We start from the raw sequence: 24,859 nt of genomic DNA on the forward strand, positions 1-24,859 counted from the left end.
CCAAATGCTTCTCAAACTCTTGATGGGTTTGATGCCACTTCTATGGGGAGCCTGTTCCAGTGCCTGACCATCCTCTTGGTTAAGAACCTTTTTTTAATACCCAACCTGAACCTCCTTGATGTAGATTCATGCCATTCCCTCAGGTCTTGTCACTGGTCACTAGAGAGAAGAGATCTGTGCCTGCCCTTCTGTTTCCCCTTGTGAGCTGTGGGCTAGCATGAAGTCTCCCCTCAGTCTCCTCTTCTCCAGGCTGAACAAAGTGACTGCCCTCTAGACCCTTCACCATTTTTGTAGCCCTCCTTTGGGCACCCTCTAATAGTTGTATGTCTGTATATTGTGGTTCCCAAGACTGCACATGGTACTCAAGGTGAGGCCACACCAGTGCAGAGACAATCGCTTCCCTCGATGGGTTAGCAATGCTGTGCTTAATGCACCCTAGGATGTAGTTGTCCCTTTTATCTGACAGGGCACACTCACTCATATTCAACTTTCCATTGACCAAAACCCCCAGGTCCCTTTGTGCTGAGCCGCTCTACAGTCTCTCATCCCACAGTCTGTACATACATGTATATCCAGGGTTGCCCCATCCCAGGTGCAGCATCCGGCAGTGGCTCTTGTTAAACTCCATATCGTTGGTGATTGCCTAGCTACCCAACAACGTTCTTCCTCAAAAACAAACAAAGACCCTTGCCGTTGTTAAAAAGCCAAGTATTTCTTATAACCAGAAATGAATATTGTACCATATTCTATTTTAATTTAACCAGATCTATCTAATCACATTTTAAGTGTTGATTTAATAAATTCACCAATAAGAACTTGAAAATAATTTTGTTAAAATTTGAAAGATGTGTGTTTGAATTAGTGTTTTTATAGTAATGTTTCTCAACGGATATAAACTGTAAGTGTCCACTTTTGACACTAATTTGTAGATGTCCTTCAAATCTTTTGAATTCTTCTATTTGAGCATGTTTTTACAGTGTTAAGTTTCTCCAGATCATAATCAATTTTAACTGAAATAAATTGTATATGTTTTGACACTTTACAAAAATTTTATTTGGATTGTCCTTCATTCATATATTACGATTTTTTATTAAGAGCTTATACTTATTATAAACTTCCATGAAGAGCTATGTATATCTTGAGTTACTTTCATTAGCTGAATTACTCTGCATTTTTGCAAAAGGAATGGCAATTTAACTATAAATATATCAAAATGCCACAGAATTCAGGGCTAAAACTCAAAAAAAAAAACAAAAAGAAAACAACAACAACAACAAAACACTTTTATTTGTTAACATGAGCACAGAACTACAAAGTACAATGTAGATTTTGATTCCATTAAATTGGATCACATTCATTACTACTGAAGAAAATTCATCATTAGGAATCTGATGGTCAGAAATCCTGCTTGTATTTGGTTTCAGTACCATTTATTGAGGTTCTGGGTTCTTGACCACAAAGCTTGTGAGCAATAGACAACTTTTAAAATAACTCTTTCTATTTTTCTGTCTTAAAATGATAGAAAAATTTGCTACATTCTTATCTTGAAAAGATCTTCAACAATATTGATAGACAGTGCTTATCTTTTCCCTTGAAGATTCTCAAATTCCATCTCAAAAATTGAAAGTTTTGTTACTTAGCTTGATCAATAAAAACATGCTTCTTAAGTTCTAGCCCTTGAAAGCCCTTCCATGCTTGAAGTTCTAGCCCTTCGTATTCTGAGAGAAAATATTCTGCTTTAGGTTATCTTTTGTTGAACTTGTGAATTTGAAAGATTTCAGGCAACTTGTTATAACTACTTATCTCCATGACAGAATTAATGAAAGATGGAATCTTCTTTCTAAATGAGAAGGTGGTGATGTTAGGAAGAGTACATAGATGAGCTAGGAAGCAGTTGTATCTAAGAAAGTCTTTACTCATCTGTCATTTAATTGAGGTATGATATGTGAGTCATTTCTTTAGATTTCTAGTTAAAAAATCAACATAGTATAAAATCAACATGTTTCTCTTATGAAACTGATCAATGCAATATACCCAATTTCCTGCAGTACAGAATGCTGTATTACTTCATGCTGATGGTTTTTAGGATTTGACTGCTATAGCTTATTCTACCTGACTTTAACACTGTAACTTTTGTTTTTACAATATCTTTATTGTTATTTTATAAGTAGACAGCATATATCTGTTTAGTGGTTTTGTTTTTGCTTTTAAATCTTTTTTTTTTTTTTTTTTAAACTATATTCTAGTACCATTTGAAAGATGGATGATGATGATTTTGGAGGATTTGAGGTATGTTATTTTGATGACTTAATTTTGATATTAAACTACTTACACAAACAATTTTGGCAGTATTCTTTTAAAGAAATGTGTTACACCTGTGCTTCTGTTAATTATAACTTCATGAAAATGTCAAATTGAATTAAATAGTAGCATACTTTCAGTAATATTTTATTCTTGTGTAGAACAGAAATAGGGGATGATAAATACATTAAAAAACTTAAATCGTAGATGTTATATTCTCTATATAAATCTGTTTAAACTAGATTTCAGTTCTTAAATGTAACTTATATTTGTTCAGTAATAAACATGTTTTTCTATGCACATCAAATATATGGTCTATTGTGCTTCTACATTTGTTTAATTTCTCTGATATTCAATTTTCTAGTTTACAGTTTTTCTCCCTTTCTAACTGAGGCCTTTATTATATGTGCTTTATAGATGGTTTATATTTGACTCAATTCTCTGTAGTGTTCTGACAAGTAGTAAGATGCATAAATAAATAGTTTAGAAACTTAAGTTCTTGTTCTGCTTTACACTAGGAAAATATGCCTGGAAACTTTGGTAGATAAATATGTTTAATTTTTTTTAATAAGAGTATATAGCATTTTGTAAGAAAATAATAACACTTCTTCCCTGTTTGTAGGCAGCAGAGAGCTATGAGTGTGGAAATGGTGAAAAGCAGACTACGTCTCCTGCTATTTCTTGGGCAGCATTTCCTACAGGTATTGATTTAAAAGAAAAAACCTAACAACACTAACAAAATTCTTAGTAAGGTATTACTGTCCTGTATTCATTGTAAGCATTAGTACCCAGAAGGGGATATAAACATGATAAAATTGTGGACAGCAGTGAAAGCCAGGCATAAGAATGTTCCAGAGTAATTATTTTGGGAAGCTGTACTTCTCAAAATTTCACTTTAAGAAATACATGTAAAAAAGATAAGTACAGTTTCTCCAGTTCAAAGGCTTAAGACAATTAGGGAAGAAGAAGAAACAGAACTGCTCAAAGGATGTTCTGAATTTTGAGCATGAAAAGTCTATTGGAAGGTTTTTTAATGTAAAGAGACATAAAATATTATAAACTAACCTACTTTCCCTTTGTAAAACCTAGCTTTGTTTCTCTGAAAGAAAAACCTTGTTTGTACCAATATGGAGGTGAATTATTAGATGATGTTCTAATTAAAAGTTGTTTAGTCTTAATCTGCAATGCAGACTGTATTCTGAAGTGTCTGATACGGTTGAAATTTTTATTCCTTGTTTGTTAACACTAATATGTGAACCAAACCTTCTTTAAAACTTGAAGTTTTACTGTGTGAAGTTCTGAGGGAAGGGAATATAAATATGTATGAAACTTCTTTTTTTTTTTTTTTTTTTTTTTTCTGTAGATCACACAGAAGTCTAAAGGCATTCCAAATTTAGGAAAACGCTATTCCTCTACTTGGAAAACATAGGGAATCTTTCCTTTGCAAAGAAACAATATAATACTTTGTCTAATCTAGTAGATCAAAGTTAAAATATTTTTTTCTGTTCCAACTTGAGACTTCTATGATTTTGTGAAATGTATTCATTTTAAATCTCAAAATTTTCACTAGTGAGATGTCTTCAGGGTGGAAGAAAAGGTAGGAAGTTAACTTGCATTAATATTAGTTTCCACTAACAATTTACACAAAATTTTAAATAAATAAAAACTCCTATAGAGTAAGTCAGATATGTATATTTAAACTATTATCAGTTATTAACTAGATTCATAATGGTAGAATTTAATACTGCTTTGCACTTGGTATATACTCATTAGTGGTATGATGGGTTGCTGTAGGTAAATGGGAGTAAAAGATTGCTTGAATCATGCTAACATACTTCTGAGCTTACTCATCATAGAGGCTGGACATTTAAGCACTCCTTGGGAAAACAGTGAGAGTACTGGTGTAGCAGGAAAAGGTAAATAAAGACCTTCAGGAAAAAAATAAAATAAAAAAATACTCCATCATAAATATCATAATTGTATGTTATATAATCATATACATCAATGCTATGCAATATATAAATATGTTGTATCTTATGTATGATGTAATATTAGAACAATATATCATAAATTCATAGATAATATAATTATGTAATATATAAACTATATATACTGTACTATTATAATTATAATTATAATTATAATTATAATTGTTATTCTATTATGATTGTTATTCTATTATAATTCACTTATGTAGCATTGTAAATGTATATGGCTGAGTCCCTGGAACAGCAGTGAAATAGTAAATATTTTAATGTTGAAACACTCTCATACTTTTGCCTCTCTTCCACAGTTGGTGTGCTTCCTTCAGTTTACCAGAGTATATAATTTACTTCTCGTAGCTACATGGGATGATTAGATGAAGCAGTTCCTGACTTGTTTCTTAGTTTACCTAGCCATAGATACCAGAGATAAGCCAGTCTCTCTTTTTATATTTCAAATCATGTTTAGTCATATGAGAAGAATGAAGTTGTAAGACATTTACAATGGAACGCTCACTCACTTAATTCCAGTTACTAAATGTAAATGGAACTTAAGTGCCTATAGTTCTTAGCTAGTTCCTAAAAAAAACCTCTCTGGGCATCTTCTGTAGACTATTCTGCAGTTTTCCAATCTGTGTAACTTTACAGGATCAACTGCGGGTGGTTGTAGCTTTTTGTGAAAACCGTTGAGTAAATGGAAGACTTAAACCTTATCATAAGCGCACTTGACTATTTTGTGTTAGAGATATTCATCCTAGAATAAACATTATTGTGCTACCAGAAACACCTTAAAATTGTGTGGCTTTTTATTACCATTTTAAATTTTGGTTTATGTATTTCTCTTTACCAAATCATTCGTGCTAAAACTTCATAGTGAAACAATGGAATAGGGTTTTCCCAGCACACAGTGGGTGCCAAGACAGTTTTAAATCATTTATCTGGAAGTGGTATTGATTTAAAAATAAGCCATTCCAAGTTGGTCAGAAAATTATTGCTTCAGATTGGGTAATTTATCTTTATTCAATATTTGTAATTTGAATAAATATTCATACACAGAAACAGTTCATTCTGTTGCCATTTGTTTCAGTTGTACATCAGTGATGACGATGTTTCTTTTGTAACAACAGCAATTAAGAATTGCTTAAGGTTAACTTCATAACAGAGGGAATCATAGAAAGGACTCTGTCACTTGCATTCTGTTTACTGTCAATGACTGTTGGTTAAGAAATGGTTATGCAGCCAGTGCTGGCCATCATAGTTTTGGTTTCTATGACTATGGGACCATTTCTGAGGATTGATAACATCTTGGAAGAGACAGAATCATCCAAGTAATGCAAAGTGCATCTCAACATACTTCCAACTCTTTTTTGTTTGCTTAAAAAAAAACAACAAACACAAACACACAAAAGAAAAAACAACAACAACAAAAAAACACCTTTTAAACTAGGAAATAGGAAGGGAGAGACTAACTAAGTGAGAAAATGGTGGAGTTTGTAAGCAAAGTTTCTGGCTTGGCGGGAATAGAAACTGTAATCAACAAAACAAGGCTGAAAGAGTATCACCGCAAGTGTAAACACAAATAATAACATGCCTGTGGAACAGCATTATGGGAGAAGATCTCATGTTTCTAGGGAACAAGCACAACTGGTCACCTCTCTGAAGTGACCTGTACATCAAAACACGCTGCATGGGAAACAAACGGGGAATTAGAAGTCTGTGCATTGGAATCATAGAAACATGATGAGGATATGTCACATTACTGAAATGCTGCAGTGGGTACACATATGCCTTTTAAGAAGCAAAGGCCAGGACAAGGAGTTGCCCTTGATGTAAGAGAGCAGCTGGAAGGCAGAGAGCTCTGTTTTGAGGAAGGTGATCAGTCAAGTACTGTCAGGGTCAGGATTAGTGGACAGGCCTACATAGCTGACATGGCTGCATCTGCCTGCTGTAGATGAGGCCTTCTTCAGCTATCTGGAAGAAGCCTCACATTTGCAGGCCCTGGTTCTCATGGGGAATGTTAAGCACCCCAGGATCTGCCGGAAGGACAACACAGCAGGGCACAAGCAATCCAGGAGACCTTCAGTGTAAGAAAAGTATAATGTTAGGTTTGATATGAGAGTACTTTTTTAAAATTATACTTTAACAGGATCTCTGACAATATTATCTCATACAAGCTATATCGCTATCAGCATTCCTTTGCCATTTGTTTTAGAATTAGGTTTTTGACAAGACCTATGCATACTTTTTCATATTTTTTAAAATATGTTGGGAATGATTTCTCATTTTTTGTATGTTGTGTAGTCATTTGAATACTGAAAGACTTTCTTCTAATGTTCAACTAAATAGCTACAAAATTTGGTGGCTGTTATAAGGTTTACGTAAGAATTTAGGAAATTAATATTTCCCAATGTCCTTTGAGTTCAGATATTGGAATACTATATATACTTATTTTCTAGAATAGATTCTCTTTGGAAGAATAAGATTTGGAGAGCTTCTTGCAACAAACTGTAAGATAGCATCTTGAAAGATTTTAAGATTTTTTTCTTTGTATTTTGATTTACTGCTGTAAACTGGTATATGTAGAGAAGCAGACTTAAACTTCATTACTGGGATGAAAATAAATTTTTCTTGTGCAGGCAAGAATTACAGGCTTTTACTGATCTCTGCTTCTAATAATAAAGTGCATGACTTTGTCAGTTCTTATATACAAACGTATTGTAGAATATTGTTAATGTGAAGTCAAAGGTTAATAAATTATCAGTTCAGCTCTGGCAGCCGTTTACATCTTATATAAGCCTTCTTGAGTATATGACTTTTGACATATGTTTGGACAATTGAATATGTGCTCCTTTCCTTTATAATACTGTAGCTTTATCAATGAACAGTATATATTTTCTTTGGAAATTCATCAGGACTATAGAACTACTGCATAGCTTACTTGAAGCTAAAGGATGTGTATAGAATCAGGGCACAATACAGGATAAATTTTTTGTTAATATCAGAGTGGCTGTCTATCATAGCAGGTGGTATAGCAATTGATGATGACAGGATCTGTAAAGTGGCTTTGAGTTCATATCCATACTAATGAGCTTCAGGACTTTTACTGCAGACTAATTGCAGCCTGGTCCTGTGGACTTGAAGGTCCATTAGCTACTGGAATGCAGTCTAGCAATTTTATCAGAGGGAAGTCTTTGTTTTGGGGGTTCTCAAACTGTTCCATTATGATAGCAGTGGTATGGTGAGCAGGAAAGATGGAAAGGTCATCTCCAAAAGCACATTTTGAGCTGAGCTAAAATACTAATACAATTCCATCAAGTGTATGTGCAAGTAGAATGAATTAAGAGAGCTGCAATTAGGATCCTGATATTTTTCTGTCTGGTGGTCTGTTTTCTTTCTTCTTTTTGGTAGATAAAGGCGTGTTCCTCTATCTTGACCTGAATCCCACAGCTGGGGAGGTAAAGGAGATGGGATACGGCATATCTGGTTTCAAGGCATAGATTGTCATTTTGAATGCCATTAGTTGAATGTATATGCTTGTTTGTTTTGTGTGTGTGTACTTCATTAAACAGTGATATTGAGGGGCCTTTTTCAGCAATAGTGGGATCTGCAGTTCACCTCATGTATTAATGATAACATGAGTGGCTTCTTCTAAAGCAACTGCATATATGTTTTGTTTGCACAGAAGTAATTATCTATAGCAGAAAGGTCTCTTGTCAGAAATTTCAGGTTTGCATTATAAACATGTTGTCATTACATGATTTCAAAGAAAATGTCAGACTTAAAATGTATTATGCTTTATAAAATATTTAACAGACATGGCTTCTCAGGCTGAAATAAATATTTAGTGTGAAGAACTGGACAAACACAGTGTTGTCATTTCATCTCTGTATAGCCTGATGAGTCACTAGCTCTATTAGAAGTTTTGTTAAGTAACATTTTAGCCTTTTTTAGATTCTTAATGTAAACATTTTTTCCTCTTCTATAAAGGCATACCTGTAGCTGGCTATATAAAAGATTGTGGGATTTTGTTATTACATTCAAAATTTGTGCAAAGCTTTCTCTTCCCCTTTTTCTTAGTTTGTATCTGAGTCTGTCATAAAAATGCTCCAGTTTCTGTAGTGATGGGTTGATAATGGCCCTCTGTACAGTTTCTTTAATGGCATAACTGGAAATTTCTATGAAAGAACTTACATTCCAGTATTAATTATATTTAAACTTTATTTTACTTGTTGTTACTGTGATGTGTTTTGCTAGGATTAAATTTCAGAAACAGAGTTAATTTTTGAATGCATCTTCATGTTTGTTTTTGTTTTTATTTCTTGCATTAGTATCTGAAGTCCATATATCTCAGAATATTTCTCCTGATGTTCTTCTGGAGCACTCTATGCCTTCATCCTGCCTGGTTCCTCCTGACTCATTCACTTTATCAAATGATAACGTGGCAATGGCTATTCAAACAGCCAATGTTATAAACCCAGCTGTACTTAAAGAACAGGTAAAGCAGCAATTTTTGTTTCAATACGGAAACTTTATGTATTAAATATCTTGGCATTGTATCTTTTCTGTGCAAATTTAGATTAATTATGTTTTAAGAACAAAAGCTGTCCTTTAGATGATTTCTGTGAGTTAAACTCTGAAGTAAAATAATTTTTGATTCTTTAGGAGTGTGGAGTGTAAGCAAATGGTGTTTAAATCCTCTGACTGGGAGACACTGTACTAGTTTGGTGTGGACTGCAAGAGAGAAGTGTGTTTAAGAGCTATTACAATGTTAAAGACATGCTGATGTTGCCAGGGATGAATGTAGGAAACAGTAGAAGAAAGGTTATTGTATTGCTGCTAAACCTGTAAAGATTACAGCTATAAAGATATGTCATAATTTTATGTTTTTTATGTTTTTTAAGTGGTTTTAGTGTTAGAGAATTAACACTTTTTTTTTTTCCTTAATTGGAATTATTTTTATTATTTTATATTCAGAGAATCAGAATACTGGGACGTTTTCTATTAGATCAGGTTGTCCAAAGCCCCACCCATCCGGGCCTTGAACCCTTTCAGGAGTGGGGCATTGACAGCTTCTCTGGACAACCTGTTCCAGTGCCTCACTACGTTCATAACAAAGAATTTCTTCTGAATATCTAATCTAAATCTACCCTCTTTTAGTCTAAAACAATTATCCCTTGTTCTATTGCTACACTCACTGATAAAGAGCATCTCCTCATCTTTCTTCTAGGCCCTCCTTAGGTACTGGAAGGCTGCTATAAGGCCTCTTGGGAGCCTTCTCTTCTCCAAGTTGAGCAACTCCTGCTCTCTTAGACTGTCTTCATTAGCAGAGGTGCTCCAAACCTCTAATAATCTTTGTGGCCCTCCTCTGGACTTGCTTTAATATGTCCATGTTGTTCTTATCTTGGGGGACCCAGAGCTGAATGCAGTACTCCAAGAGGGGTCTAACAAGAACAGAGTAGAGAAGGACAATCACCTCCCTTGACCTGCTGGGCACGGTTCTTCTTTTCATGCAGCATAGGATGTGGTTGGTTTTCTGGGCTGCAAGCGCACATTGATGGCTGAGGTTCTGTTTTTTGTTCACTGTTACCCCTCTCTTCAGGGCTGCTCTCAATTTATTCTCCATCCAGTCTGTATTTTGGGACTGCCCTGACCCAGGTGCAGGACCTTGCACTTGGCCTTCTTTAACTTCATGAGGTTTGCACCTCTCAAGCATGCCAAGGTTGCCATGGATGGCATCCCTTCCCTACAGTGTGTTAACTGCACTGCTCAGCCTGGTGTCATGTGCAAAATTTCTGAGGGTGCACTTAATGCCACTGTCCATGTCACTGATAAAGACATTAAATAATCACAGTTACAATACAGACCACTGAGGATCACTTCTCATCACTGGTCTCCACCTGGATGTTGAGCTATTGACGTAACTCTTTGAATGTGACCAACCAGCCAATTTCTTATTCACTGAGTTGTCCATCTGTCAAATCCATGTCCCTCTGATTTAGAAGCAAGAATGTTGTGCAGGACTGTATCAGATGCTTTGCACAGGTCCAGGTAGACGATGTCAGTTGCTCTTCCCTTTTTGAACTGTGCTTCTACCCATTGTAGAAGGCCACCAGATTTGTCAGGCATAATTTGCTCTTAGCGAAGCTATGTTGGCTGTCACTAATCACTTCTTTGTTTTCCATGTGCCTTAGCATAATTTCCAGGAGAATCTGCCACCATGGTTTTGAGACATATTATATATCTTGTTATTTTTTTTCATTTCTGTTTTTTTCCTGCATGAGTTTAAAGATTGTGGCAGATCACAAAACTAAAAAAAAAAAAAAAAAAAAAAAAAAAAAGTCTTAGTTGTCATCTTGATCTCCTCTTGTAGCTGAAATTCTGCTGAGAATTGATACAGCTTTTTTTTTTTTTTTCCTGGTGCCAGATAGGGTAATTTTCTGCCTTAAGCTCTTCATCTACCTCCCTAATAATGTTTTGATCAGCCAGTTACTGTTGCGAGCAGGATGATGAAAATATGCTTTTTTTCAGCCACAACAGATCCTACTTTTTGATATCAGCTAACTGAAATATGAACAGTCTGTATCCTTTCTGTTTGAGCTAGGCCAGAATCTTTAGCTTTTACCTCAATTCTCTATTCTCTAGAAAGAGCACTTTAGATATTCCAGAATATTAAGGCTTAGGTGCATTTTTTTAAGCTAAGAAATATCTGATAGGGTAGTCTTACTGAAAATACATAATATGCTTTCCTACTTCTGAATAATCATTCTGAAATTCTGTTTTCAGGATGTTTTTTAGTTGTTCCCATATTTTGTTCTGGACAGACCCATGCTTCATAAAAACAATTTGCTGTCTTTTTAATGTAGGAAATAATACAAACTAAAGAATACAACATCATGAAGCATTTCGAAAGAGAGAAGAGAAGTTGATAAGTTTCTTAACATTATTTTGAAATGGAGGTCAGACACTGCCCTTGTGAATAAGATTTAAGGAGAGTGGTGGGCATAAAACTATAATAAAGTATTTTTTTTGCCTATTGGGAGATGTTAAGAGAACTGTATTTTTCTATAGCTGTGTCTTCAGCATCTCTTGAAATCTTATATTAAAGTTCACCTTTGCAAGGTCCAATGTCACCATTTTTGCAAGCGCCAGACTTAAGATTGATGTATTACTCAGAAGTAGGATTAGCACACTAAACTTCTCTCTGTTTCTAATGGAAGGGAAACTGAGAGCACAAACTGCAGTTTTCTGTGTCTGCTTTATCTACTGGATCTCGTGCATCTACGTATAGTCAAGATCTTTATTCACAGTATCATCTAGGTTGGAAGAGACCTCCAAGATCACTGAGTCCAACCTCTGACCTAACGCTAACTAGTCCTTCACTAAACCATATCCCTAAGCTCTACATCCGAACTTTTAAAGACTGCAGGGATGGGTGACTCAACCACTTCCCTGGACAGCCTATTCCAATGCCTAACAACCCTTTCAGTAAAAATGTTCCTCCTAATATCCAACCTAAACCTCCCCTGGTGCAAGTTTAGCCCATTCCCCCTCGTCCTATCACTGGGAACATTGGAGAATAGACCCATCCCCACCTCACTACAGCCTCCTTTAAGGTACCTATAGAAAATGATAAGGTCTCCCCTGAGTCTCCTCTTTTCCTGACTGAACAATCTCAGCTCCCTCAGCCGCTCCTCATAGGACTTGTTCTCCAGACCCCTCACCAGCTTCGTCACCCTTCTCTGGACTCGCTCAAGCACCTCGATGTCATTCTTGTAGCGAGGGGCCCAAAACTGAACACAGTACTCGAGGTGCGGCCTCACCAGAGCCGAATACAGGGAGACAATCACTTCCCTAGCCCTGCTGGCCACACTGCTTCTTATACAAGCCAGGATGCTGTTGGCCTTCTTGGCCACCTGAGCACACTGCTGGCTCATATTCAGCCGACTATCAACCAATACTCCCAGATCCTTCTCTGCCAGGCAGCTTTCCAACCATTCCCCTCCCAGTCTGTAGCTCTGCTTGGGGTTATTGCGCCCCAGATGCAGGACCCAGCACTTGGCCTTGTTGAACTTCATACAGTTGGCCTCAGCCCATCGGTCCAGCCTATCCAGATCCTCCTGCAGAGCCTTCCTACCCTCGAGCAGATTGACACACGCACCTAACTTGGTGTCATCTGCAAACTTACTGAGGGTGCACTCAATGTCCTCATCCAGATCATCAATGAAGATATTAAAGAGGAATGGCCCTAATACTGAGCCCTGTTATTTTGTTTGTTTTCCTTTGACTCTAGAGATGCTTATTCAGTAACCAAAAAGTCAATTATTTGAAGGTTTGTTTGGAATAAAATGTGTTAGGGGAATTAATTAAATCATATCCATCAATTCTGTCTTAAAAAAAAACAACACATACTGAGATGTTTCTTTTACCATCCTACCTCAAATCTCAAGTGCTCTTGGCTTTCAAAAAGCTAGAATAAAAATGGCAGTTGAAGTTAATTTGCCATCTCTTTTCTTTGGAATTTCTTTGTTGCTATATAAACAAGTAATGATTATATAATTGGGGGGGGGGGGGCAACTCAAATTTCTGTTTATTATAATACAAAATATTTTAAATTTCACCTAATTTATTTTTGTGCTTTGCTGAAAATACAGTCTTATTTATGTTCCATCTGTTTTCAGTTGTATATTCAAGAAACCTTTGTTTCAATTCCTGCACTTGTACAATTTACTAAAATAGTATTAACTGTTCTAGACATGTCCTGATTACTCTTATTCTCTTAGTCAAGCCTCAGTATATTAATTTTAGAAAAATGAAAATAAAAATCTGTTTTGTAATTGGAATCCTTTTTAATCACTTACCTTCCCATGGCTGCTGTTTGTAGTCTGCATTGGGCAAAAACATAAGTGTGACTAATCCAAGAAGAGTTTATTTCGCTGTAAGTCTGCGTCTTTGAGACCAGTGATTTGTTTCATTTTTGTCCCTTTCTCACCTCTCTTTAGTATTTTGACTTCATTCAGAACTGAGATATCTGATATCCTTCTTCTTAAAGCCTTCTCCAAAGTGTTTCTTGAAAAACTCTGAGGAAATTGGAAAGATTGATCTGAATGCTAGTAGAATTACTAGCTACTGTTCTGTTGTTGGACCTTTCTTCTTGGCCAGCACATAGAACATGTGTGTGCATGGATAACTTCAGAGAATTGTGGTTACAAATAAATAACCTTGGTGTTTATAGTTTTTAAATCTATAATTTCATTTGGAAATAAAAATTTGACTTGAATGTTAAATTCCCTTTTACCATCTCCTTTAGAATCAAGTAGATATTCAAGTTGCCTCTTTGAATTTAAGTGAAGTCACATCGGCCATTGGTCCAGATGGTAATGAGACAAAGAGGCAAAATGAATTGAAGAGCTCTCTTCAACAAACTGTAGCAAACCTAGAAACCAAGCTTTGCACTGCTGAAGAAGAAAAAATAAAAACAAAAAAGGTATGACTGTTTTTTTATATAAATATTTGACATTTATATGGAATTTAAGCATAGTTTGAGCTGTCAGATTTATAATTCGTTTTGGGAGAAAATAGGCAAATTTAAAAGAAATTATCCAAATTCAGCAAAAATACTTTTTCTTCATGTCAGATCTTTTGCAATAAATCTTAAATTTTAGGAAAAAAGTTATTTGTCCCCCTCCCCCCCTTTTTTTTTTTTTTTTTAAGATATAGAGAAAGACAAGATGTCTCAGCATAAAGCTATGTAGTTAGTATTTATAATGGCTCGTCCATGTTTTGGGAGTGAGCATGCGGTCACTGAAGTTGAAAGTGCCTTTGGCTATCTATATGAACATAATATGTAATACTTCCTCCCCTCCCTCCAGGAGTGCTGATAACTAAACTCTTCATGTTGCTTCCACACCAAATATGGTAGAGTACCAAGTAGGACTATGCGTGTAGTTATGCGTCTAAGCTGGTCAGAGGTCAATGAGACACTGGAGAGTAAGAAGGTTTAATTTCTGGTATTCTTAATACTGTGTTCATTGATAGCTATCAAGATGTGCTATGGAAGAAGGAAATGGATTGTTGGAAATGAAAATAAGTATGGGGATGAGCCAAGAATGGGAAGGCCTGGAGTGGGTTGATGTTACTAGGAGTTAAGTATGGAAGAAGGTTGGTAAGGTATAAGTCTATAAGCATAGACTTTAAGAGTAGATACTGAGAGCTGGGCTGTAAATGAAGAAGAGCTGTGAAATGCATTTCTATTCCTACAGTTGAATCAGACTTTGAATCTCAAGAACTGTTCTTATTTCATTCAAAAGCAGGACTAACTAAACATACCTGCTCCTCTTGTCCTCCTTCTGACCCTTTCCATTTTGCTTTTTGTTTGAATAGCTGTACAGCGATCTGGCAGGTTTCTTAATTGGCTTATTGTGGGGCTGCAAAAATAGTTGCTTTTGAGCAACTGAAAAGGTGCCAGCAACTTGCCTATAGGAATTGGTTTGGTAGGACCAACATCTGCATGTAAAACTCTAGCCCTTTCTACAGCAAATAATTTTGGAGTTTAGTCAGTAGGGTCATTCTCCTTCCTCTCTCTTGGCTCTTGCAGGGGGGATACAAGAACAAGATGTTAAAATTCTAGTAATTCTGGAACTGTAGGTAGAGATCATTAGGGCTGTATGGAACAGGATTTCTGCCTTTGGAGAGAAAACGTTTTCTAAAAGTATGTTTAATAGGCGTTTCAAATGTATAAAACCAGAAGCCATTAAAAATATGAAAATAATGACTTCGAATACCTTATGCTTCTCAAAATTACAGTTTTTGTTATGAAGTTATGATAGGAAATGGCGTATCTTCAGAAATGAAACTAGTTGGAATGATAACCTGAATCTGTATTTTCACAATTCAAAAATGTTTGTAATTTTCCATATTTTATTTTCTAACCTTTATAGGAATTAGAATATTTACTGGAAGAAAACAGTATTCTAGAAATGAATTTCTTGAAGGATAAAAAAGAAAAGCTACTTAAATATCAAGATCATTACAAGATGATCCAGGTAATTTCATTTTATTTCTTGTAGTATCTTGCTGTGTTCAGGGATGTTTTGTGTGAAGTATGTTTCTGTTCAGCAATTCCTGTGGTAAGTATCTTCAGGCCTGCTCCAGATCTTTTTGGACTTGAAGAATTTTAAGGGCCTTCAAATCAGCCTGATTTTGATGTTAGCAGGAATATAGATTTAATAGTCTGCATCACTGTCACTCAAATCACATAACTGTAGAATGATCAATTTCATGGAAATTAAAATAAAACCATTGATTTGCCAAATAGATGCATATTTAACACTGTCTTATGTTCTAGAGCTGTTATGGCCCCTTACTTGGAAAATATTAGCTGACTTCAATATTAGTGGAATAGCTTGTGTTACGTAACAGAAAATCTGGAAAATATAATTAGATGCTAGAAAATGGAATTAAAATTGCTTCCATCACAAACATCGAGATCATTGATCACTTTGAGCTGCTCAGGACACTGGTTGGTAGAGTCCCTTGGGAGGCGGTTCTGAAAGGCAGAGGAGTCCAGGAAGGCTGGGCGCTCTTCAAGAAGGAAATCTTAATGGCACAGGAGCCCATTTGCACATCCCCATGTGCCCAAAGACGAGCCGGCATGGAAGAAGACCAGCCTGGTTCAACAGAGTTGCAGCTTGAGCTTAGGAGAAAAGAGAGGGTTTATAATCTTTGGAAAAAAGGGCGGGCCACTGAAGAGGACTACAAGGATGTTGCGAAGCTGTGCAGGGGCAAAATTAGAAAGGCCAAAGCTCATCTGGAGCTCAGACTGGCTACTGCCGTTAAAGACAACAACAAATCTTTTTGCAAATACATCAACACAAAACGGAGGACTAAGAAAAATCTCCATCCTTTACTGGATGCGGGGGGAAACCTTGTTACAAAAGATGAGGAAAAGGCGGAGGTGCTTAATGCCTTCTTTGCCTCAGTCTTTAGCGGCAATACCGGTTGTTCTCTGGATACTCAGTACCCTGAGCTGGTGGAAGGGGATGGGGAGCAGAATGTGGCCCTCACTATCCACGAAGAACTGTTTGGCGACCTGCTACGGCACTTGGATGTGTGCAAGTCGATGGGGCCGGATGAGATCCACCCGAGGGTACTGAGAGAACGGGCGGAGGAGCTGGCCACACCGCTTTCCATCATTTATCAGCAGTCCTGGCGATCGGGGAAGGTCCCAGTTGACTGGCGGCTAGCAAACATGACGCCCATCTACAAGAAGGGCGGGAAGGCAGACCCGGGAACTATAGGCCTGACAGTTTGACCTCAGTGCCAGGGAAGCTCATGGAGCAGATTATCTTGAGAGTCATCATGCAGCACTTGCAGGGCAAGCAGGTGATCAGGCCCAGTCAGCATGGGTTTATGAAAGGCAGGTCCTGCTTGACGAACCTGATCTCCTTCTATGACAAAGTGACGCGCTGGGTGGATGAGGGAAAGGCTGTGGATGTGGTCTACCTTGACTTCAGCAAGGCTTTTGACACCGTCTCCCACAGCATTCTCCTCAAGAAACTGGCTGCTCTTGACTTGGACTGGCGTACACTTCGTTGGGTTAGAAACTGGCTGGATAGCCAGGCCCAAAGAGTCGTGGTAAATGGAGTCAAGTCCAGTTGGAGGCCAGTCACTAGTGGCGTTCCTCAGGCTTTGGTATTGGGGCCAGTCCTCTTTAATATCTTCATTGATGATCTGGATGAGGACATTGAGTTCACCCTCAGTAAGTTTGCAGATGACACCAAGTTAGGTGCATGTGTCAATCTGCTTGAGGGTAGGAAGGCTCTGCAGGAGGATCTGGATAGGCTGGACCGATGGGCTGAGGTCAACTGTATGAAGTTCAACAAGGCCAAGTGCCGGGTCCTGCACCTGGGGCGCAATAACCCCAAGCAGAGCTACAGACTGGGAGAGGAATGGTTGGAAAGCTGCCTGGCAGAGAAGAATCTGGGAGTATTGGTTGATAGTCGGCTGAATATGAGCCAGCAGTGTACTCAGGTGGCCAAGAAGGCCAACAGCATCCTGGCTTGTATAAGAAGCAGTGTGGCCAGCAGGGCTAGGGAAGTGATTGTCCCCCTGTACTCAGCTCTGGTGAGGCCGCACCTCGAGTACTGTGTTCGGTTTTGGGCCCCTCGCTACAAGAAGGACATGGAGGTGATTGAGCGGGTCCAGTGAAGGGTGACGAAGCTGGTGAGGCGCCTGGAGAACAAGTCCTATGAGGAGCGGCTGAGGGAGCTGAGATTGTTCAGCCTGGAGAAGAGGAGGCTCAGGGGCGACCTTATTGCTCTCTATAGGTACCTTAAAGGAGGCTGTAGTGAGGTGGGGGTTGGTCTGTTCTCCCACGTGCCTGGTGACAGGATGAGGGGGAATGGGCTAAAGTTGCGCCAGGGGAGTTTTAGGTTGGATGTTAGGAAGAACTTCTTTACTGCGAGGGTTGTTAGGCAGTGGAACGGGCTGCCCAGGGAAGTGGTGGAGTCACCATCCCTGGAGGTCTTTAAAGGACATTTAGATGTAGAGCTTAGAGATATGCTTTAGTGGGGACTGCTAGCGTTAGGTCAGAGGTTGGACTCGATGATCTTGAGATCTCTTCCACCCTAGAAATTCTGTGATTCTGTGATCATTTAATACATGCTTGAAGTCTCACATATACATGTTTTTTCAGTTTTACTTCCTAGAATTTATGGTAACCTATTTTTTTTGTATGTGTGTGTAACATCCTACTCAAATGTTTGCTAGCTATGTTATAAAACATGTTGCCTAAAAACCTTCAGATTTATGGAGTATCGGATTGGCTAAAGGAAATCATAAACTCTTGACATTTTAATTAGTGGATCTTATTTTTTTAATATTTTAATTTTTTAATTACTTTTAAAAAATATTTTAATGATGGTACTCTTCATGCAGAAATATTTAAGTAGTGGAAATGTTACTTAGTATCATAGAATCATTAAGGTTGGAAGAGACCTCCAAGATCATCTGGTCCAACCGTCCCCCTACCACAAATATCATCTACTGTCCAGCCTTTCCTTAAACACCCCCTTAGGTTTGCAAATGTCTCCCTGTCAGTTATACCTCTTTGTCAGACTGTACAGTTTTCAAGAATGCTAGATGAAAGGGTCATAACCTTTAACTTTGTAGAAAATATCATCCATTTCCTCTTGTTTTCTGGATATAGTGAAAATCAAATCAGAGAAAAAATGTTGTGCTTCTAAGAGTTAAAATTAATATCATGAAATGAATATTGTGTGCCTTCTTTTAATACCAGTTGCTTTTGCCTTTCTTCCTTGGCTTCTACAGTACCAGGGCCAACACCTGTGGCCACACACTGAGTAAACTTGGTAGATAAAGAATACAGATGTCCATCTCACTGGCATTTCTTTTTCAAGTAGAAACAGCTGACTATTAGCTCTTACTTGTAAAGCTTTAAAGCAGACTTTTGACTCTGGCATAGTTTTGGAAACTTTGAGGATAAGACTTTTAACTGAAATAATTCTGATGCCCTGTACTATAAATGTGCGTTGATTTCATTCCTTTTACATGAAGTTTTTGTTCAAATGTTTGGCTGTGACAATTGTCTTATAAGATGTGTCTATTATGTACTGTAAGTGAACATGCATTATTTCATGGTGCTTTATATTCAATAATTGACTGTTAATCACAAGTGTCAGAAGTCAGTTAATTAGTAAATCTATTCTCAAAAGTTTGTTTGGAGGTAACATAGCCAAAAAGTCAGTAAGATCTTTAAACCAGTTAATATTTAGATTAAACCTTCCTCTTTTATGAGTTTATTGTATTAAGTTCTGAGAAGATTTTATTAATCTCACTTTGTCAACTAAGCCAGTTATTCTTTTCTTATTTACAAGCTTTATGGATTCTGAGGTCTGGCCTGGAATGACTTGGATTGATAAGAGATATTTCACATTGTTAATCCCAGTTTAAGTATTCCCTACTGATGCAGATACTGCATTTTTATTTTGTCACAAAATGGTCTAAATAAAATACGCTTTTGGGCTTTTTTATGAATTTTATTAATACAAACATTTTGAAAGATGAGATAAAGAGCATAAAGCATATACATATGTTTTCTCTGAGTTGCTAATTCTAATGAAGTGAATTGTGCTTTGTGATAGTCACAAAATTCTTCTTCATAAATCTGAAAAAAACCTTACAGTTACTCTGGCAATGCTGAAAATGCAAGAATTGAAGGGGAGTGATAATTGCTGCTCCTAATCATGGGGACCAACATTCAGAGAGAGTCCTTGGTATAGTGCTAGTGCTTAACCAGTTGATGATGATAATGGAGTGTTTCCACATTTTTGTGTGTGAAACACAAGTAAAAAGTTCTGTTTCATCTAAATAAAGTCAACATTAAAAAAATAAAGATTGAACAGTGCACGTAATATTTTTCCATTTTAATGTTGTTTCCGTATGCTACTGCAACAACCAGAGACAGTAAAGGGGTGGTTGTGGGTTCATAAATAGAATAAACAAATTGGTATTAACTAATATTATAGACTCATTTTGATATTTAATGTAATGGTCTCTTTGAGATATTGAACTCATGCAAGCTGGTAAAATTAGAATTATGATTCCCACACTCCTAATAATTTCTTACTTATATAGGCAGGAACAAAACAGGAACAAATGTATGTCTGACTTTTTTTCCTTTTTGATCACATGGTCATATTTTTTTATCATCTCTTCTCCTCACTAAATAGGAAGTGCTGCATATTTTCAAGACATTCAGTGATAAGAGGCAATACATTTTTTGACCATAACGCTGAATCTAATTCTGCAAATCTAAAATTTTATGGCAGACTCATTGTAATATGTTGCAGAAATGAATAAATGCTACATTCTAAAACTACAAAAGAAATTTATAATATAGCGGGGGAAAAATGTTAAAGTAAATGCTTGTGTTAGTAGGTGACATTCTCTAATTTGCAGATCAGAAAGGGAACATTCAATTTGGGAAGAGAAAACAGGGCCTGGGTTCTAGTGTTCTGAGTGGGACCTTGATTCTTTCTATAGATTGTTTAGCTGATAAGAGTTAAGATGTTTGGTCTATCTGCAGACAACAGTTGTGGATGATTCACTGAGAACTGGATCATATTTTTCCCCTGCTATTTCTTTGATTTACCACACAGTTTTATTTGAAGTAATACTGCATTGCTGTTGGAAAATTCTAGTTGTGGTTATGCACATTTTTTCCCATCATCAACCCTTTCTGGAAGTTAAGCAGGCTTTTTTTTTATATATATATATTTTTTTTTCTCACAGCACAATGTAGTTGATGTGGTGTGATTTTCTTTTTGAAATAGACACTTTCTTTTGGCTACTGACATCTATTCTTCTAACTTAACAAATCCGTAGTTCTTCTGAAAGTACTGAAGATATTTTTCAATGGAATCCTTTGTTTCTTTTCTCCCTTTTTGTTTAGGGAACATATTTGAAATTTTTAATTTAAAAAAAAGTGTCTTTTTTATTTAATAATATTATTATTGTTGCAGAAGGTTATGATTTAAAAATGAATTAGTTTAGTACTATGATTTTGTTTTGACTTGATGATGTTGTGTCTAAAGTAGGTCAGATGGATTCTCTAAATGATGTTTTAGAAAGGTAAGAGAGGAAGATTATACTGAAGAAACTATACATCAGTGCATAATGATCCAAATATCGTGAACTAACTCATAGCTAGAATTAAATTGCATGGTAATATAAGTGTAATCATTGCTGTTATTAGATGTTTCATCTATTTATTTCTGTAGCTTTTTATGTTTGGGTGGTTCTTTCCATTGAGTTCCCACTAAATGTAATATTTAAATTGTAAAGCTTCAAATTATGAGCAAAAGACTTTAAGTGTAATTAAGTAAAGACAGGAAATGATAAATCTGAGATTTTGGGCTAGTTTCTTCCATCACAATTCTGAAAGGTGAGTTTGTTTTTATTCTGATTAATACTGCCTTGTAATTTTGTTTTCCTTATATACTGGGCCTATATAGCATGCTCCCTCATGTAGAATAAAATGCTTAATGGTCTCTCTCATTGTTTTTGGAGATGATGCTTCAAAACCTTAAAACGTTTCATTTATATGTACCTTAGAAATATGGTGTTCATGCTAGATTCATCATAGATTCATCATGCCTTTAGATTAAGTAAAATTTTATAAACAGTGATTTTGAAGTATACAAATCTCAAAACTTGCACCCAATACATGTAAAATTTTGTATTTGTAATATGTTGAAAAAGGAGTGTTAAATAATGTGGCTTATTGTGATGCTGCCTGATTTTGTGTGTATGGATACTTCTCCTTTTCCTCTTTCTGTTAGTATTTAAAATGATTTGCCTTACCTTAGCCCCCCATCATAATATTTCACAACATATCTTAACAATCTTATTTTTATAAGATTTTTATAAGATTGTTAAGATATGTTAATAGTATAGATTGTTAATCTATAAAAAGATTTTTATTTTTAATTTTTTATTAATCTTATTTCACAACATATCTTGTTGTCGCAGGGACAACAAGGCTAGTGTCCTGGTCGGGGTCTGCTATAGACAGCTGAACCAGGATGAGGAGACGGATGAGGAATTCTACAGGCAGCTGACAGAAGTTGCAAAATCATCAGCTCTTGTACTCATGGGGGGACTTCAACTTCCCTGACATATCCTGGAAGCACAACACAGCCCTGAGAAAGCAGTCTAGGAGGTTTCTGGAGAGCGTGGAAGATAGCTTCCTGACGCAGCTGGTTAGTGAGCCTACCAGGGGTGGTGCCCCGCTAGACCTTCTCTTCACAAACAGAGAAGGACTGGTGGAGGATGTGATTGTCGGGAGCTGTCTTGGGCAGAGTGACCACGAAATGGTGGAGTTCACTATTCTTGGCGAGGCCAGGAAGGGGACCAGTAAAACTGCTATATTGGACTTTCGGAGAGCTGACTTTGAGCTGCTCAGGACACTAGTTGGTGGAGTCCCTTGGGAGGCGGTTCTGAAGGGCAGAGGGGTCCAGGAAGGCTGGGCGCTCTTCAAGAGGGAAGTCTTAATGGCGCAGGAACGGTCTGTCCCCACGTGCCCAAAGACGAGCTGGCGGGGAAGAAGACCAGCCTGGCTCAACAGAGAATTGTGGCTTGATCTTAGGAGGAAAAAGAGGGTTTATAAGCTTTGGAAAAGTGGGCAGGCCACTAAGGAGGACTTTAAAGAAGTAGCGAGGCTGTGCAGGGACAAAATTAGGAAGGCCAAAGCTCATCTGGAGCTCAATCTGGCTACTGCCGTTAAAGATAACAAAAAACGTTTCTATAAATACATCAACACAAAAAGGAGGACTAAGGAGAATCTCCATCCTTTACTGGATGCGGGGGGAAACTTAGTTACAAGAGATGAGGAAAAGGCGGAGGTGCTCAATGCCTTCTTTGCCTCAGTCTTTAGCGGCAATACCGGTTGTTCTCTGGATACTCAGTACCCTGAGCTGGTGGAAGGGGATGGGGAGCAGAATGTGGCCCTCACTATCCACGAAGAACTGGTTGGTGACCTGCTACGGCACTTGGATGTGCACAAGTCGATGGGGCCGGATGGGATCCACCCAAGGGTACTGAGAGAACTGGCAGAGGAGCTGGCCAACCCACTGTCCATCATTTATCAGCAGTCCTGGCGATCGGGGGAGGTCCCAGTTGACTGGCGGCTAGCAAATGTGACGCCCTTCTACAAGAAGGGCCAGAGGGCAGACCCGGGAAACTACAGGCCTGTCAGTTTGACCTCAGTGCCAGGGAAGCTCATGGAGCAGATCCTCCTGAGAGTCTTCATGCAGCACTTGCAGGGCAAGCAGGCGATCAGGCCCAGTCAGCATGGGTTTATGAAAGGCAGATCCTGCTTGACGAACCTGATCTCCTTCTATGACAAAGTGACGCGCTGGGTGGATGAGGGAAAGGCTGTGGATGTGGTCTACCTTGACTTCAGCAAGGCTTTTGACACCGTCTCCCACAGCATTCTCCTCAAGAAACTGGCTGCTCTTGACTTGGACTGGTGCACGCTTCGTTGGGTTAGAAACTGGCTGGATAGCCAGGCCCAAAGAGTCGTGGTAAATGGAGTCAAGTCCAGTTGGAGGCCAGTCACTAGTGGCTTCCCCCAGGGCTCGGTGCTGGGGCCGGTCCTCTTTAATATCTTCATCGATGATCTGGACGAGGGCATTGAGTGCACCCTCAGTAAGTTTGCAGATGACACCAAGTTAGGTGCGTGTGTCAATCTGCTCGAGGGTAGGAAGGCTCTGCAGGAGGATCTGGATAGGCTGGACCGATGGGCTGAGGCCAACTGCATGAAGTTCAACAAGGCCAAGTGCCGGGTCCTGCACCTGGGGCGCAATAACCCCAAGCAGAGCTACAGACTGGGAGAGGAATGGTTGGAGAGCTGCCTGGCAGAGAAGGACCTGGGAGTGATGGTGGATAGTCGGCTGAATATGAGCCAGCAGTGTGCTCAGGTGGCCAAGAAGGCCAACGGCATCCTGGCTTGTATCAGGAACAGTGTGACCAGCAGGGCTAGGGAGGTGATCGTCCCCCTGTACTCAGCTCTGGTGAGGCCGCACCTCGAGTACTGTGTTCAGTTTTGGGCCCCTCGCTACAAGAAGGACATCGAGGTGCTTGAGCGGGTGCAGAGAAGGGCGACGATGCTGGTGAGGGGCCTGGAGAACAAGTCCTACGAGGAGCGGCTGAGGGAGCTGAGATTGTTCAGCCTGGAGAAGAGGAGGCTCAGGGGCGACCTTGTCGCTCTCTATAGGTACCTCAAGGGAGGCTGTAGTGAGGTGGGGGTTGGTCTGTTCTCCCACGTGCCTGGTGACAGGATGAGGGGGAATGGGCTTAAGTTGAGCCAGGGGAGTTTTAGGTTAGATGTTAGGAAGAACTTCTTTACTGAAAGGATTGTGAGTCATTGGAACAGGCTGCCCAGGGAAGTGGTGGAGTCACCATCCCTGGAAGTCTTCAAAAGACGTTTAGATGTAGAGCTTAGGGTTATGGTTTAGTGGGGACTGCTAGCGTTAGGTCAGAGGTTGGACTTGATGATCTTGAGGTCTCTTCCAACCTAGAAATTCTGTGTGATTCTGTTAAAATCTTTGTGTTTAGATGCAAGCAATATCATAGTAATCTATTAATGAAATAAAGGACTGAATAAGTAAATACTAGCCCTGGTGGTTACATTCTAAACTTTCTATCATAATAATATTAAAACTACAAAGTTATATTACATTAGTTCTATTAGAAAGTATCATTTGGAGGAGTGTTTCTGAGAATGAAAGAATAATTTCATTTTCATGATTGATGATGGCAGAATTGTTTTGCAATGATGACAGAAGGTTTTGCAGAGATAAGTTGGGATGTCAGTAGCTGACAAGAGTAAAACAAGACCACAGCTTTCTGTGTGTCTTATAGTCTAAATGTTCATTGGTGTCCTGCAGAGGGGAGGAGGACAGCAATTAAATGAGAATACAAGGCATTAAGGATTGAGGAGTAGGAAATTAATCATAGATAACACTTCTCTTCACTGCTCCTAATGTGATGTTGTC

At 38.1% G+C, this 24,859-nt stretch overlaps 1 protein-coding gene across 7 annotated transcripts in view; it reads left to right on the forward strand.

Moving 5' to 3' along the window:
• CCDC91 (coiled-coil domain containing 91) overlaps window positions 1-24,859 on the forward strand; it is a 174,155-nt gene that overhangs the window by 28,888 nt on the left and 120,408 nt on the right. For 6 of the 7 annotated variants that reach the window (XM_084497854.1, XM_084497859.1, XM_084497858.1 and 3 more), the window contains 5 exons: window positions 2,247-2,289; window positions 2,924-3,002; window positions 8,612-8,778; window positions 13,591-13,767; window positions 15,221-15,325. In XM_084497854.1, the coding sequence (XP_084353980.1) occupies window positions 2,260-2,289; window positions 2,924-3,002; window positions 8,612-8,778; window positions 13,591-13,767; window positions 15,221-15,325 (558 nt within the window). In that variant the 5' untranslated portion in view covers window positions 2,247-2,259. The remainder of the gene's footprint in view (window positions 1-2,246; window positions 2,290-2,923; window positions 3,003-8,611; window positions 8,779-13,590; window positions 13,768-15,220; window positions 15,326-24,859) is intronic. The other variant, XM_084497860.1, reaches the window with a different exon arrangement.

The sequence above is a fragment of the Aythya ferina genome (assembly GCF_964211825.1).
Source record: "Aythya ferina genome assembly, chromosome: 1".
NCBI classification, from domain to species: domain Eukaryota; kingdom Metazoa; phylum Chordata; class Aves; order Anseriformes; family Anatidae; genus Aythya; species Aythya ferina.